The 14480-nt window shown below is 37.7% G+C and overlaps 1 protein-coding gene across 1 annotated transcript; it reads right to left on the bottom strand.

Annotated features, from left to right (window-relative positions):
• Positions 1-35: 35 nt before the first annotated feature.
• LOC129801643 (paramyosin, long form) lies at positions 36-12678 on the bottom strand. Its single transcript, XM_055846890.1, has 12 exons — positions 10675-12678; positions 10275-10442; positions 10092-10148; positions 7024-7110; positions 6795-6961; positions 4133-5004; positions 3937-4064; positions 3767-3879; positions 1288-1807; positions 1068-1163; positions 727-1008; positions 36-648 (listed from the first exon to the last, which is right to left on the bottom strand). Exons 2-12 carry the CDS (start codon positions 10383-10385, stop codon positions 454-456), a joined length of 2628 nt encoding a protein of 875 aa, XP_055702865.1. The 5' UTR covers positions 10386-10442; positions 10675-12678; the 3' UTR covers positions 36-453.
• Positions 12679-14480: the final 1802 nt, after the last annotated feature.

Here is a 14480-nt window from a genome sequence, read left to right as displayed (position 1 = left end):
AAATAATAACGACATAAAATGATTTGACGTTGTGAGACTTTTTCAAAATATCATTTTTATTATCATATTTTCACTTTATAAAATGATTCTTTTCTCTTCAGAAGAGTTATGTTTTTGACGTTTGTTTGTTTTGTTTTTTTTAATGAGGATCCCGGCAGATGGCGCTGGTCGTTATTTGCAAAAAAAAGCGAAAGAGTTTGAAATTGATATTCCGATGGAGATTGCCCTTCGTTCTTGTTCCAATTTTTTCTCCCCTTTCTCTGCATTTTTGGCCGGGAATGTTGTGTGCAATTTTTTTGTTCTCTCTCTCGCGTAGCAAAAAATAAATAAATAAAAAGACAAAGAAAAAATACAGAAAACAACTAAATTAAATTCAATGTGCTCTCTGTCCAAAAGAAAAAAAAAGTGTTGTCTGATGTAAATTCGAATGGATATCAGAGTTATGAAGATGGCTTATTCGGTGGTTGTCCTGGTCTCCTGGACGAGGTAGACCTGGGATCCGGGCACAGAGGATGTTGTAACAAAGGTGCGATGCTTGGCACGGATCAAGTTCAAGTTGGTTTCGGCGACATCGGCACGATCCTCAGCGGCCTCCAGTTCGCGTTGGAAGCGACGGACACGTGTAACTGATTGTTGAGAAACACCCTCCTGAGAAAGATAGCACAGTTTCGTAGGGTTATATCCAATTTGTACATTTCGCAAGAAGCTCAGTTATCTAACCCTTACCTGTTCCTGGAGTTGACGCCTGAACATAGCAATCTTGCTGTTGGCCTTTTCCAGAGACTCCTGCAGAAGGATAACATTCTTTTGGTCCTCCTCGCATTGGATCATCACTTCCTTGACCGTGCGCTCCTTCTTCCTCAGGATCTTGATGGTTTCGGCATGTCGTCGTTTCTCCTCTTCCAGTTCCAGTTCCAGATCCCTGATGCGAGCCTCAAGTTTGCTAATAATTCTCTTGCTGCCCACAATGGCGTTAGTTTCAACTTCCTCAAGGCGAATTGATAGGTTCTGCGTAAAAAACGGTCATATTTAGTTGTTGTTTGATGCGTTTAAAAAGTTCGTATTACCTTAACTTCCACTTCAAGGGACTTCTTAATGGCCTCGATCTTCACAACGCGCTCCTGTTCTTCATGAAGCAGCTCAACAGTGTGCTTAAGCTCTACCTAAAATTGAAAGTTGAATTTTGTTAAATTGGTTGTAAAATTATTAAGAAGGTAAATGGTTAGAGAAAATCCTTGAGGAATACTGATCACGTATCTTCCACATATTTTGTTGACGTCAACCTACCTGAACTTTCTGGTAGCGCTCGTCACTGACGCGAAGCTCCCTGGTGACTTCCTCGTAGTCGCTTGCGATGACCTGGAGTTCCTGTTCGATCTTAGCCTTAGTGGAAGCAAGGCTCACGTTGATGTTGTTTAACTCAGTGATGCGAGTACCAGCTTCTTCACAAGCCAGCTCAGCTGAGCGCTTTCCACGAAGAGCAACATCGTAGTTGGCACGCACTTCGTCAATTTCAGCGGTCAAGGAAGTCAAACGACGCTGAGCAACGGCATACTGGTCAAGAGTCTGCTGCAACTGACGTTGCATCTCCTCATAGCTGGACTGGAGTTCGGTAAGCTGGAGAGATTGCTTCTTGATGGTCTTCTGGAGGTCAATGTTGGTCTTATTGGCAACATCCAGAGACATCTCCAGTTCAGTAATGGTGATCTGGAGCTTCTTCTTGATGCGTGCAACTTCGGTCTTAAGCTTAGTTTCAGCTTCAACAACGCGTGCATTGAGTTGCTCGATCTCAATGGCCGTCTGCTTGCTGGAATGATTAGATAAGGGGATTATTATGTGTGTGTGTGTTTTTTTTTAAATGAAATTTCAGGTCATGTGTGTCCTCAATATTCCCAGAAATTAATTTGTGTTTGAGTGTGTGATGGGAAAATGTCTCTGAATTATTTATAGCTTTGTATTCTTGCGCAACATTGGCACCGATTTCCTGTGCAACATTCTTAAGGGGGCAAGTGGGTACCTTGTCTCGTGGTAGATCTCAGTTGATTTGCTGTTGAAGTTGATTAGCTCACGCTTCACCTGTTCCAGAGAATTAGTGACTGATGCTTCGAGCTGGTTGATGGCACGCTCATCCATGAATTCCACATGAGATGTACGAACATACCTGCTCTCACTACGCCCACGAGAGATGCTACCTGATCGAACGATTATAGTACCGTCCTCGACTGTAAAATTCTCATTTTGGCCAGCCTCAATGTTACGGGTACTCTCCTCCAGGAGGGCCCGACTTATGGCATTAGCAGATTTGCCTCTGATAGCTTTCTTAAGTTCTTTGGAGATCTGAACTTCTTGCCTGTAATCCCCCATGACTTCCTTGGTTTTCTGCAAATTGTATCGCTCAGCGAAGATATCGATATCGTTGAGCTTCCTCAGTAGCTTCAGGTAGTCCTCCTCGCGGCGTTTCTTATTCCTTTCGATCAACCGATCAATCCCACTCTTTTCCTCACAGATCTTCACAATCCTCTCAGCTGCCACTGCCTGCTCAACGTTGAGCGGTTTAACACGGTGTTTGTCCACTAGCGATCGACTCTTGTCTGCTGGGCTCTGAGTTTCTGCACTCTCTCGTTTCCCATCTAAAGACCGTGCACTAGGGTGGGGTGCATATCTATTCCTTCTCACAGTTGCCATTGAACTCTATTTTCAGTCCACTTTTCGCTCAATTTCGCAAATTGTGGGAAATTCTTCAACACCTCTGCCAATTGAGATTTTAGGGTGATCTCACCACACACCTCGATCGCGATCGCGACGCCCTATTCAAACACAATTGGGACGTGTCTTACGAACCTCGATCACATCCACAGGACATTCACCGACCAACTGAAATGGGTCACTTATCTCTTAAGTAGCTTTTGTTACAAAAATCGATCTTCACCTTCATGATTATTTCGATAGTGCATTGTGATAATTCTTCAAATCATCCGTAACATTATTTTTATCCGGATGCATCACAGTCCATCGTTGCACATTTATTTATAAACTTCCTACTAAGCGATTAGTCACGATCATTAATCGATGGCATACGATCATTCTCCTTCCCTCCAGATTACCCCTGATGTGTCTTCCTCAATTGGCATAAACCCCTCAAGAGAGAGACCTTTCCAATCTGATCGCACTTCGAAATTGTGAACTTGATCCCCCACTTTGAGGTCAAACGGCTGGTTGAAAAACAACAATACCATCGCTAAGTGCTAAATTTAATTGTTGTGTATTTATAGAGTTGGATTAGGAGGGATATTGTTCTTCGAAAAGTCACTTAAGCATTTCTGTTTTATGCTCTTGAAGATCACTCTGTTATTTGTGCTCAACTGTCAATGGCAATCGCGATCATCACTTAGAACAAACATTTTCAGATTGTTATGGGGTGGCATTTAACAGGAAGTCTATTTTCTATATACATAGGTTCAAAGATTAAGTATAATGTATTTAGAAAAATTCTTTCAAGGCTATATTTATGTGATCAAAATAATTGGATGTGTCTTTTCCTAAATAAATCTACATTTGCCAATTGAATTAACGAACAAAGGAAAAAATTACAGTCGATTAATGGATCGATCAGGAAAGAACAGAAAATCGGTACACCTTCAGAATTTTTGACGAGAAAATATTGGCAGATTGTAAAATCCCAAATGTTGTGTAAAATGTCTTCGTTTTGAATAACATGACCTTTATATCTTGAATTGAATGTTATTCCCGTTATTCCCAAACTTACCGAATAGATTCGATCTCTTCGTCCTTTTCGGCAATACGGCGTTCAGCTTCATGGCGGAAGGAGTTGAACTCAGATGCAAGACGCTGAGCACGCTGTTCTTCAGCTTTGCGGCCCTATGAAACACTCAGTATTAGCTTAAGGTCTTTGAGTTTAGGGTTCTAGGAACTTACAGCTTCGGCTTCCTTGTAAGCAGCTGTGAGTTCGTCGCGCTCGTTCTCCAAGCGACGCAACTCGAGCTCAAATTCGTGGAGACGACGAGTGTAGTCAGCAATCGTGGCACGGGCATCATGAAGTTCATCTGAAGTATAAGATCAATGTTTACTACAACGGAAATTTCCCTTAGAAACGTGTTGGTAATGAATTTACCTCCTAGTTTCTTGTTTTCACGGGTCAAGAGGTTGTTGTTCTCCTTAACCTTGTCCAATTCGTGGTTCAGACGTGTAATTTCGGCTTGCTTGTTACGAAGATCGCGTTGAGCTCCCTCGTACAGAAGCACAGTCTCATCGAGACGGGTCTTAAGCTCAACGGTGGTGCGTTCGAGGGTGTCAACGCGCTTCTGAAGCTCCCTGGCAGTTGCATTGGACTTCTCCAGATCAATGATGAGAACCTCAACTTCGCTCTGGAGGCGACTCTTCTGTTTCTCGAGGTTGTTCAGTTTCACCAGTAGGCTTTCGATATGTTCTTCCTGCTCTTGGATGCGGGCAGTGTACTTGCGGCGAAGTTCCTCAATTTCTTCAGCGCGGGCAGCAGCTTCAGCGTCGTACTTGGCACGCCATTGCTGAGCTTCACCGGTCATCTTAACCAGTTGACGCTCAAGATCCAAACGGGCTTCAGATTCTTCTTCCAACTGCAGCCTAACACTGTCAAGCTCGATTTCGACTTGATGGAGTGAGGCCTCGAGGGATGAACGACGACGGTCTTCATCTTCAAGACGACGACGAGCATCCTCCAATTGCGTGATGACTTGGGACTTGGAGTACTGCACGGCCTCAATGTTAACCTTAAGGTCCTGCACCTCCTTAACCAGTTCGATATTCTCAGAAGACAGACGAGTCTTGTGGGCCGTAATGTCCAAGACAGTGCGATTGAGCTCTTCAATGCGAACATTCAATTCCGATATGTGCACTTCCAGTTTCTCCACTTGCTTTACTACGAGAATCTTCTCCTTGTTTACGGTCTCGACTTGTGAAAGTAGTTCGTAGACTTCAGACTGGAATTTGGATTTCTCCTTCTCTGCCCTGAATAGAATAAAGAATAGTTATTCGTAGAATGTCCAATTGAAGATTGATTTGATACAATTTTATAATGGAGAGTTTTCGTATTGATATTGTGGTTTGGCATCGTTGATAAAATCATACGTACACTGGTAAAAATAAAAGGGTCAAATTGACCCTTTTCCAAAGGATGGATCATATTTGACTCTTTGAAAGGGTCACCAGGCACCCTTCGAAAGGGTCACGGTTTTGACATCTATTTAATTCCGGAATAAACGAATAAAAAAACAATGAAAAAGTGATCTTTGGTGTTCGCTCAGATGAGAGAAATGTGATATCAGTAATAAGTTTACAATAAAACATGATTATTCGTGATAAATGTGCATACTAAATTTCAAGTGATACAAAAGTGAACCTTTCAAAGGGTCAAATACGATCCACCCTTTTGAAAAGGGTCAATTTGACCCTTTTATTTTTACCAGTGTAATAACGTTCAGGCTGCGAAAGACTGTAGTTTTAGCTATAAAACATTCATCAAACGGTTTCTAACGTTTATTTATTACGGGTTTACAGATAAAAATCGAGCCGGATGTATTGAGATAGAACGAGTTAAGTAAAAGTATGCCGACCAGTCTCTTTATACGGTAAGTTTCAATTTTTATTAATCCAGGGCTTTTATTTTTAAGTCGCGCTCTTTGTTAAAGCAAATTCTTTAAGTTACGATTTCGGACAGATATGTTAATGCCTATTAACTTCAAAAGATCGACATTTGGTCACATTTTACTTTAAAAGTCTAATAAATTATTAAAGATAATGTTAAAAAAAAACCTTTAAAAATTTTTCTACTTGCTTTTATATGTCAAAACAACAATTAGCATCTGTCTTAGTTTATTTGGAGTGATAAATCACGCTATTTGTTTCATCTAAAAGTTGTGTCATTGCGTTCCCCTTTTCCGATTATTGAATTCATTAATTTTGAAAAATTAGTCAGAGTTTAAATGATCGATGGCATTTGCTCTTAAATTCCTCAAAACCGCCTATTTCCAGTTAAACGATAAACATCAAAAATTCGTCAAAGCAACATCTTCATTTACCCCGATTCCGCTGTGATTTGCGATCGCAGAGAACAAGATGAGAAACATGCGCGATCTAATGAATTTCGTTCTATTTATGTCAGTGAGATTAAATAATTTATCATCCACCTGTCGGTGTGATGTTGTACCTAGAATAAAATTGCAACATACTGCAAAATCATAAGATGAAATTCATAATTTCTCCATATTGCATAATCAGTCTGAGACAGTTTTAGTGTCATTAAACAGATCTCTAAAAGATGCATTTGCAAATGCTCTGGTGGCAAAAAGGTGGATTTTGGTGGTCCCATTTTGCGACTTCAGTCGCCGAAGAGTGTTTGTTAATAATTATGTGGAATTTGTAAATGAACAGGAGTTTGGTTTGCTATCCATCTCACTTCTACATATCAAATTTCTGACTTGATGGTGTCGGCGAAAAGAGTCGGGCATGATCATTGTGCGAAGGGGCAGACATATTTGGCCGGAGTGTCGAGCAAACAGAGTTTATGCTAAAAATATCTCACGATTGATGGCATTTCGCATGCGCCACGCATTAGAAGCATTCTCAGTGATCACTGATGATCGTTATGATGGGGTGAAAATCGCAGTCAAATGAATATTTTTTGGCGGTAACACCTTGCGAAAGTTTACAAGAACACCTCAGCGATTGAGATGTTATTTCTTTTTTTTTTTAAGGTTTATTCAGATGATCATACTAGGTATTTCCCCTTCCATTATTACCTCACTTTAGCCTTGGTCAGCAGGTCAAGTTGTTCCTGGAAGTCAGCCATGACCTCCTGGTGCTTCTTCTTCAGCAAATGGGCTGTCTCTTCCGATTCCAGGTGCACATCCTCGAGCAATTTACGAAGCTTAGTCATTTCCACATCTCGCTTGCGATTCATCTCGAACTTTTGGGCAATTTCAAATATTAATTTGATGCATTTTTTCGGTGGTGACATTGTGTACCCACCTGATTCTCAGCACCACCTTCAGCTTCTTCGAGACGCTCAGACATAGCGATAACCTGGACGCTAAGGTCGGCCTTTTCACGCTCAATCTGCAATGGAGCATTTGATTTTTCTATCAGAAATCAAAATTTTGCCAAATTTGTTTCAAGGATGGAATAGGTTTAATTCTTAATGGCTTCTACATATTGTAAAAAATTCTCATCAAACTGATTAATTTTGACGGTAATCATGTCAAAATGTATCATTTTGACCAAAGTTTCTCAACAAAGTTTGGCCGTAGGGGAGACTGGGGTAGAATTAGCCAGCAAATGAAATTTTTTATCGCGTATAATTTGTACAAAAAATGTTTGTATCAGGCTGAAAAATATTTCAATGAATAGGAAGAGATGTTTTTACTTCGAATAAGTAGTGGTTTGCTCAATATTCCTTCCAAATCAGACTATAACATCCCACTGTCTAATACCATGCGCGGCTAATTCTACCCTGGTCTCCCTTAAGAAATAACCCAACGTGGTTTTGAGTAATATTAGTGCTTGTCATAATTCCAAGGGTAGAACGTACGACCTATTCGTCAATTGCTAACCCAGCCAACGGTCAAATAATCCTAATACTACGCTCCAAAAAATTAAAAAAATGTGTGTGCTTCATCTGTTTCCCATATTTCTTTATAATAATTCAAAATATCCTCACCAGGGTTTACAAAATAAAGATTCTGCACACTGGAAAAATTTAAGTCCATATTGAAGCAAATTCCCTACGGTTATGTAGGAAAAACTCTTCAATATGGACATAAATTTCTCTAGTGTGTAGAGGCCATAATACCTAGACAGATATTTCCTATTCCATCATAGTAGGGTAACATGGGGTAATTTGGAACCATGTCTAATTTGGAACATTTGGGATTTCCTTACAATTTTACATGGCAAAAGGAAAAAACAATGAAGAAGCACTCTCAAATGTGCAGTCTTGTAATTCTTCGTGGTTTTCTTTCTCTCTTTGACCATCTGAAATAGTGCGAAAATTTAAAAATTCCAAAATAGACATGATTCCGAATAACCCCATCTTACCCTATTTATTATGAAGATTATACCTTTTATTTTATAAAACTTTTATATTTTCTAAAATTGATATTTGCAATTTATCTGTTACTTTTTACATTTTTGCAAAAAAAAATATTGAGAAACTTAAATAACTCTCTCTTGGTTTTATAAAAAATGTGAACGATATTGCGATCACGCAAAAGCAATAGTTTCGTTATTTTTAAACACAATAACAAAACTTTATTACTCTCCCCCATTAGTTGTTCTTTTTTGTGTTTCATTAGAAAATTTTTATTGTTGAGAATTTTGAAAATTATATTCTTCAAAAGTTTATTTTAGTCATTGCGTTTGTTCTTTAAAGAAATGGAATAGTAAAAATGGATCTCAACTTAAATTTTACACTATCCTGTTTGAATGACAATCAGTGTAATTGATTTTAGTGATAGTTATCTTTGATGTTTGGCATAATTTATGATTTTCTTGTCGAAGAGAATATTAAAATGTGTGGTCAAGAGATTATTCATCTGTAGATGGATGGTATCGATAAGATTTTAAAAATATAATTTTTAATTTAGATATCAAGTTTCATAGGCAATCCCACATGTTCTACAGCAAATAAATTTATGAATTGTTTATAAACACAATTGCACATTTGCCAATTTCTTTTAATGATATTGGATAGAGATCCTGCAAAATTTTGCAGATTTTTTTCCTTTAAAAAATTATTTTTGCAAGAATTTTTACAGAATTTGTTCAAACTTTTTTGGTAATTTCTATTTTAGATACCGGTTTTGTGTTAAATTAATTCAAATATCTGTCATTGTAATCATGAAGTAATAAACAATTCTGGCTTTTGTCAGAAATTTTCTTGATTTTTCCTGTCTGTATAATAAAGACGAGGTGAAAATTGTGTAAAATATTTAAATGAGAAAGATCATTCCTGAAGACACACAGTTTTTCACAGCGAGTGTGTGGCTAAAATTATTCAGTTGAAATATTTGTGTAAGATTTTCATGTATATAGGCAGAAATGGGCTGCACCCACGCACATTCTTCCGTGTTTCTCAAAAGATAAAATTACTGTAAGAGAGAGAGAGGGAGAGCTTTTCCGAAGATCGAGGGGATATTTTTGCTATTCGTCTATTTTAGAGACTGTTCCAGGTGAGAATGATCACAAGTTTTTGCTTTTAGTTTTCTATTTAGAAATTTCCATTTACATAAGATCTTTTTGCTTTAAAGAAATAAATGGAACGTACAAGGAGTTTCGAAATTGTTCCATTGTAAAAGGGATGATCGAAGATTGCACTGTATAGAAGATCTCCAAGCGTGGTATCTTTGAATCATCAACAGGAATACGAAAACGTAGGTCATTTTCTTTTCTCAGCGATATTCAGTAAAGTGATTCATAAATATTTTTAAGCAGAAGTCATCTATTAATAGAATCTACTCTGAATTTTCACAAAATTGTTATTTTGAGCCAGCAGAATGCTCTTCCAACCAGCGATCGAGGCAGTTAAATGGCAAAAGAGAGAAAAAAAACTTAGACATTTTTCATCTTCTCAATTTTCTTCGACTTCTGGAAGAACACTTTTTTTTCGTTCTAGAAACCCACTTTTGGTGATCTTTCAGCTGTCATTTGTTCATTAAGGGGTTTAAGTACCTTCATAAGCTTATCCTATTGTCATCGGAAGAGGACTTTTACTTTTGTTAAGTGTCAGAGGCATTAAGTCAACTGATGATGCAAGGTTAGTGAATTAGGTAATGGGTTATTGTCGTAAATTGAAAGAGTGTGTCGCATTAACCCTTCAGTGGGTGTTTTTTTCTTGTAGAAAGCTCTTTAGAGCTTTTGGGATAAAAAAAATTGACAAACTTTAAAGTTTTAAGAATGATCGTGGGCATCGTGGGCTTTACAGAAATTTTCTGATAGTTGTTTTTAATGTTTCCCAGAGTGTATAGCAAAGCTCTCAAGGATAGAGAGCTTTTTATTTCGAAAGCTCAGTTTTTGGAATGGGATTTTTTTGCACAACTTACCCTCTGACGAAGTTCCCTCTCAGATTCCAAGTCATCCTGGAGAAGGCGAATTTTGTCCTGAAAGATATAGGGAGATTGTTAAACGAAAGCTCTTTTCCAAAAATATCATATTTTTTATTATTTAAAATTATATAATTTCACTTGGGAAATTATGTAAGAGCTTTCGTTGTGAAAAGGACTCACCTCAAGGCGAGAGAGAGCACTTAAATCAGCACTGTATTCAATGTTGACATCGGCACTTCCGCCTCCTGTCGATCGGTAGGAATATTTCGATGATTTTACGGCTGTGGACATTTTGACGGTATAAAGCTCCTTGGGCTTTTATTTCACTTTGATGAATTTGACACAAGACTGCAAAGACGGTTGCAAAGGAGTTGAATTAGATGGATAATGGTCCTCTTTTATGTGCACTTATGAGAATCACTCAAATAAACACCCCTTCCCCAAAGCTTAGTTAAGCGTCCCTTTATTGAGCTAGGATCACTGGAGAAAGCTCCCCTTTGGCGATAACAGCGCTAAAGCGATTAACACTCTTGAAGCAACCAATAGCAAACTACTATATATATATAATTAAGAATCCCACCGGATTTCCTCTCAAGGGGATCACACAGTATCCACACTTTATATCCAAAAAGTCGCGGGGATCAATTGAGCTTTCTCGACTAGAAAGTTAAACTTTCTTTGTGTACGTGTCACTGCGAACCACCGAATCACCCGAGAAAGTTTGATTGTTGCGCCGGAGCAAGGCTGACGATCTACTGATTCGATGAGTCCTCAGCCGTTCGAATGGATCTTATGGAAAACCCAGGCTATTTTGCGATTTAGGACTCAGTTGTGTGTGAAATTGCGATTGACTTGCGCGGAAAATTGCGCGAGTCGACAACTTTTAGTTGCTGCAAACCATTTGTTATATTTAGACACTCGACCATACAAATATTCTTGAGGTGTTGGACACGGAAAATTCACGTGTGTTGGATGTGAAAATATGTACATTTTGTGAGAGAAAATTTCTCTCTCACCATCTCTTAAACACAACTCTCGCAATTTGTCTTCTGTGAACTCGATGTTCTTAATTTAATCAAAAAATCTATTTTGTTAATGACTGATGTAATTTTCAATTCGAATTTATTGTAACGTTTTTAAAACTAATTTTTATATGTTGTTTATTTTGATATTTTTTCCTTGACGCTGACTTGAAACAAAAATAGGATTATCACATATGAGCAATGCAATAATTTCTTATATTTATTTTCCTAGTGGAGCACTCTGCGAAATTTTCTTGTCACAGTCGTATACGATCCTGTACATAAAAAAATGTTCAGCAAGAATTTGAATCTTCAGCGGCACTTGCCTTTACTTTTCTGTATAATTAAGAAGAATACATACTAAATTCTTGTCGCCCTTCATATTTTCAACGCATATTTTCGTTGAAGGGGAATATTTTTACAATAAAAGTGCCCCTCTGTTCTTTTAAAATTCTCAAGTTAAATTTCTTAGAACCATATAGTTACTTCATTACGTACAATTAGTATACAAAGTTCACCCAAACATTTCTGACCTTTTATACAGATTTACATGAGAAGAAAAACTTCCTGAGTCTCAATGAAAAGTGTTATAAAGCCTGTAAACGCCTTTTCTTAGTTTTATCATGAAATCTCTTGCCAAAATCTATTTGGGTTTTCATCTTAAATTGAGACGCCGGTTTAGATTGCGCAATGCCCCAAGAGAAAAAAACGATCCTCGAATGATCTTGTTGAATAGTTATCTTTTTTTTTCTCTCATGAGAATAATTTCCACTCGAATGATGGCTAAAGAGAGTGTAAATTTTCACGAGGCTTCTGGATTCTTCTCTTCATTGAAGGTGATTCACTGTAGAAATCATTGAATCTAATTTAAAACACGCGGAGGAAAATTCTGGCAAAATGAGGAAGAGAAAGAGAGAGGGCAAAATTTGAGATGCTTTCATAAAGTATTTTCAGCAATTTTCAGCAAATTCCACACACTAAATTTGCGATAAGATTTGTAAGGTGAATTAAGCCTTAAAATAAAATTAAGTGAGCAAAATTTGCTTTACTTTGGTAAAAACAAATTTTTAGTTAGCAAATCTCTGGTATAAAATATTCTAAATAATATAATTCACAATATAAAGGGCGAAGGATAAAAAGTTGTCATTAAATTTTATTGTTGAAGTTTGCAAAATTTATAGATTTTTTGAAAATGTGGGTTAAAACTCAGATCAATTATACTAAATTTACAATCAATTTATGAGCCTATTAGAAAATACTGTAAAATGCGTTTCTGCTGTGATCAACATTATACGTTTGAAAATTTAGTCAAGTGAAGATGTATTTTCAATAGGGGACGATGGGTATGTTAAAGACACCATTACTGATAGGAGAAGTATGCCAAATTCGGCATAGTTAAAAATAGGCACCGAAATTTTTTTTAAATAAGGTGAAATGCTCTCGAGTCGACCGGTTCCTCGACTCGACTAATGGTCAATATTTGAATGTTTTAATGGTGAATTTCTATAAAATTGTCATTTATTCGTATTTATTTATCGAATAATTGGCCTATTAATGTTAGATCATACGCCAAATATTAGTGCAAATATAAATAAATTGAATAAATAACTCTACCGGTCGAATTGAGGAACCGGTCGACTCGAGGGCACTTTGCCTTAAGTATTGAAATTTCTTGCTACTCCTTTTTCAATTTCTAAAATATTAAAAAATGAATAAAAAGGGACAGATAATCCTAACCGGCTTATGTAGGTGAGATTCTTAACGTGAGCTAACTCGGAGTGCATGCAAATTCGATTTAGAGCTGAAGTTGGGAGACGCTATTCAGTTATCTTGAATCAAATTCGTGAAATTATACAAATTTTGTATTTAAACCAAAATATCAAGGATTTGGATGAACTGGCACAAAAGTGATATATGGGTGAAATCTAGACCAGAATGTACTCTATAATTTTCCTATAGAACATGATCTCATCGATTACTCAGAAGCCAAGATAAGCGAGGTTTTTTGTTTCTTAACTTGTTTTTTCATCGAGAGTGCCCCAAGTAGTCATTTGTTGAACTTCAACTATATCAAAGAATTTTTGTATTTTGTGGGACTTTCCATTTAAAACCATATTTTAAGTGTCTTTGTGGAGTAGAGGCAGTCAAATTGGCATCTGAGTGATTTCAAAGCGTTATTATGGGAAAAATGAATTTTTTCACACTTAAACGGCAAAATCGGAGTGATAGCGTAGTCTGAGCGGAAAATGATGTATGGACGAAATGTAGAGACAAATGTCCTCTACAATTATGTCGAAGTAATCATCAAAATCGGTTCAGCGACAGTCGAGATAATTGAGGTTATGTGATATTGAAATTGGTTTTTCGACTGTGGCGCCCCTGGTGTTGGTCCCACGAAGTTCAAATATTCTATAAAGTTGTAGCATTTGGTGAGATCTTTCGTTTAAGCCCTTATTCATCAAAATCGGTCACATAGAACCGGAGATATGATTTTTTGAATTTCGTGAACTTTGACCCCTCATATCTCCGGTTCTATTGAAACCACAGCGCACATTTGCACCATTTTGGAAACTTGGAAACGTCCTAGACTGGACTACAACATACTAAAATTTCATTAACTTGCACAATGCCGTTTTTGAGAAAAATTACTTTGAATTTCGATGAATTTTGACGCTATCACAGCGCCACCTGTGGTGAATTTTTGAACTTCCATCTGAAAGTGCTCATCGAGACGAAACCAAAAAGGTAAAATTTAGGTCGCTATGTTAGTTAGAACCGGAGATAGAGGCCGGTCAATGTTCGAACTTTGACCCCTTATAGCTCGGGTCAGGGGTTATGGATCGGCTTAAGGTTTTTTTTTGTTTGATAGGTATAATCAACGGCTACAACATACTAAAATTTCAGCCCGATGCACAATGGAATTTTTGAGTTATTTAACTTATAAGATTTAAAAATTTTCTTTTTAATAATAGCGCCCCTAGCGGTGATTTTATGAACTTGCGATGTTAGAAGGGGAAGTGGCATTTCACGAGAGCTTTCCAAAAAGCCCTCACTTTTTAAATTCTGACAATTAGAACCGGAGTTATGGCCATTTTAAGAAATTTTTTTTGGACCCTTATAGCTCGGGTCAGGGGGGTCGGGGGACCTTAAGTTTGGTATTGATGGAAAGCTTTAAGGCCCAGCTATAACATACTAAAATTTGAGCCCGCTCGATGCCATAGGGGCGGAGCTATTGAGAAAACAAAAAAAAGGGGGGTCTTCAAAATGGCGGAAGGAGGGGTGGGGGGTGGGGGGTCAATGCACCAAGTTGCAATTTTCACCCGATATATAACCTTTGGCGAAAACCGCAAGTCGATATCTATTT

The sequence above is a fragment of the Phlebotomus papatasi genome, chromosome 2 (genome assembly GCF_024763615.1).
Source record: "Phlebotomus papatasi isolate M1 chromosome 2, Ppap_2.1, whole genome shotgun sequence".
NCBI classification, from domain to species: Eukaryota; Metazoa; Arthropoda; class Insecta; order Diptera; family Psychodidae; genus Phlebotomus; species Phlebotomus papatasi.
Note: the sequence above shows the minus strand (reverse complement) of the source record. Positions and strands in the feature narration are given on the sequence as shown.

Coding starts and splice junctions, on each gene's coding strand:
- LOC129801643 (XM_055846890.1), bottom strand. CDS start 10,385: ATGTCCACAGCCGTAAAATCATCGAAATATTCCTACCGATCGACAGGA. Junction 5,005..6,794: donor CTGACCAAGGCTAAAGTGAG/GTAATAATGGAA, acceptor TATTCTATTCAG/GGCAGAGAAGGAGAAATCCA. Junction 1,009..1,067: donor CCCTTGAAGTGGAAGTTAAG/GTAATACGAACT, acceptor TTTTTTACGCAG/AACCTATCAATTCGCCTTGA.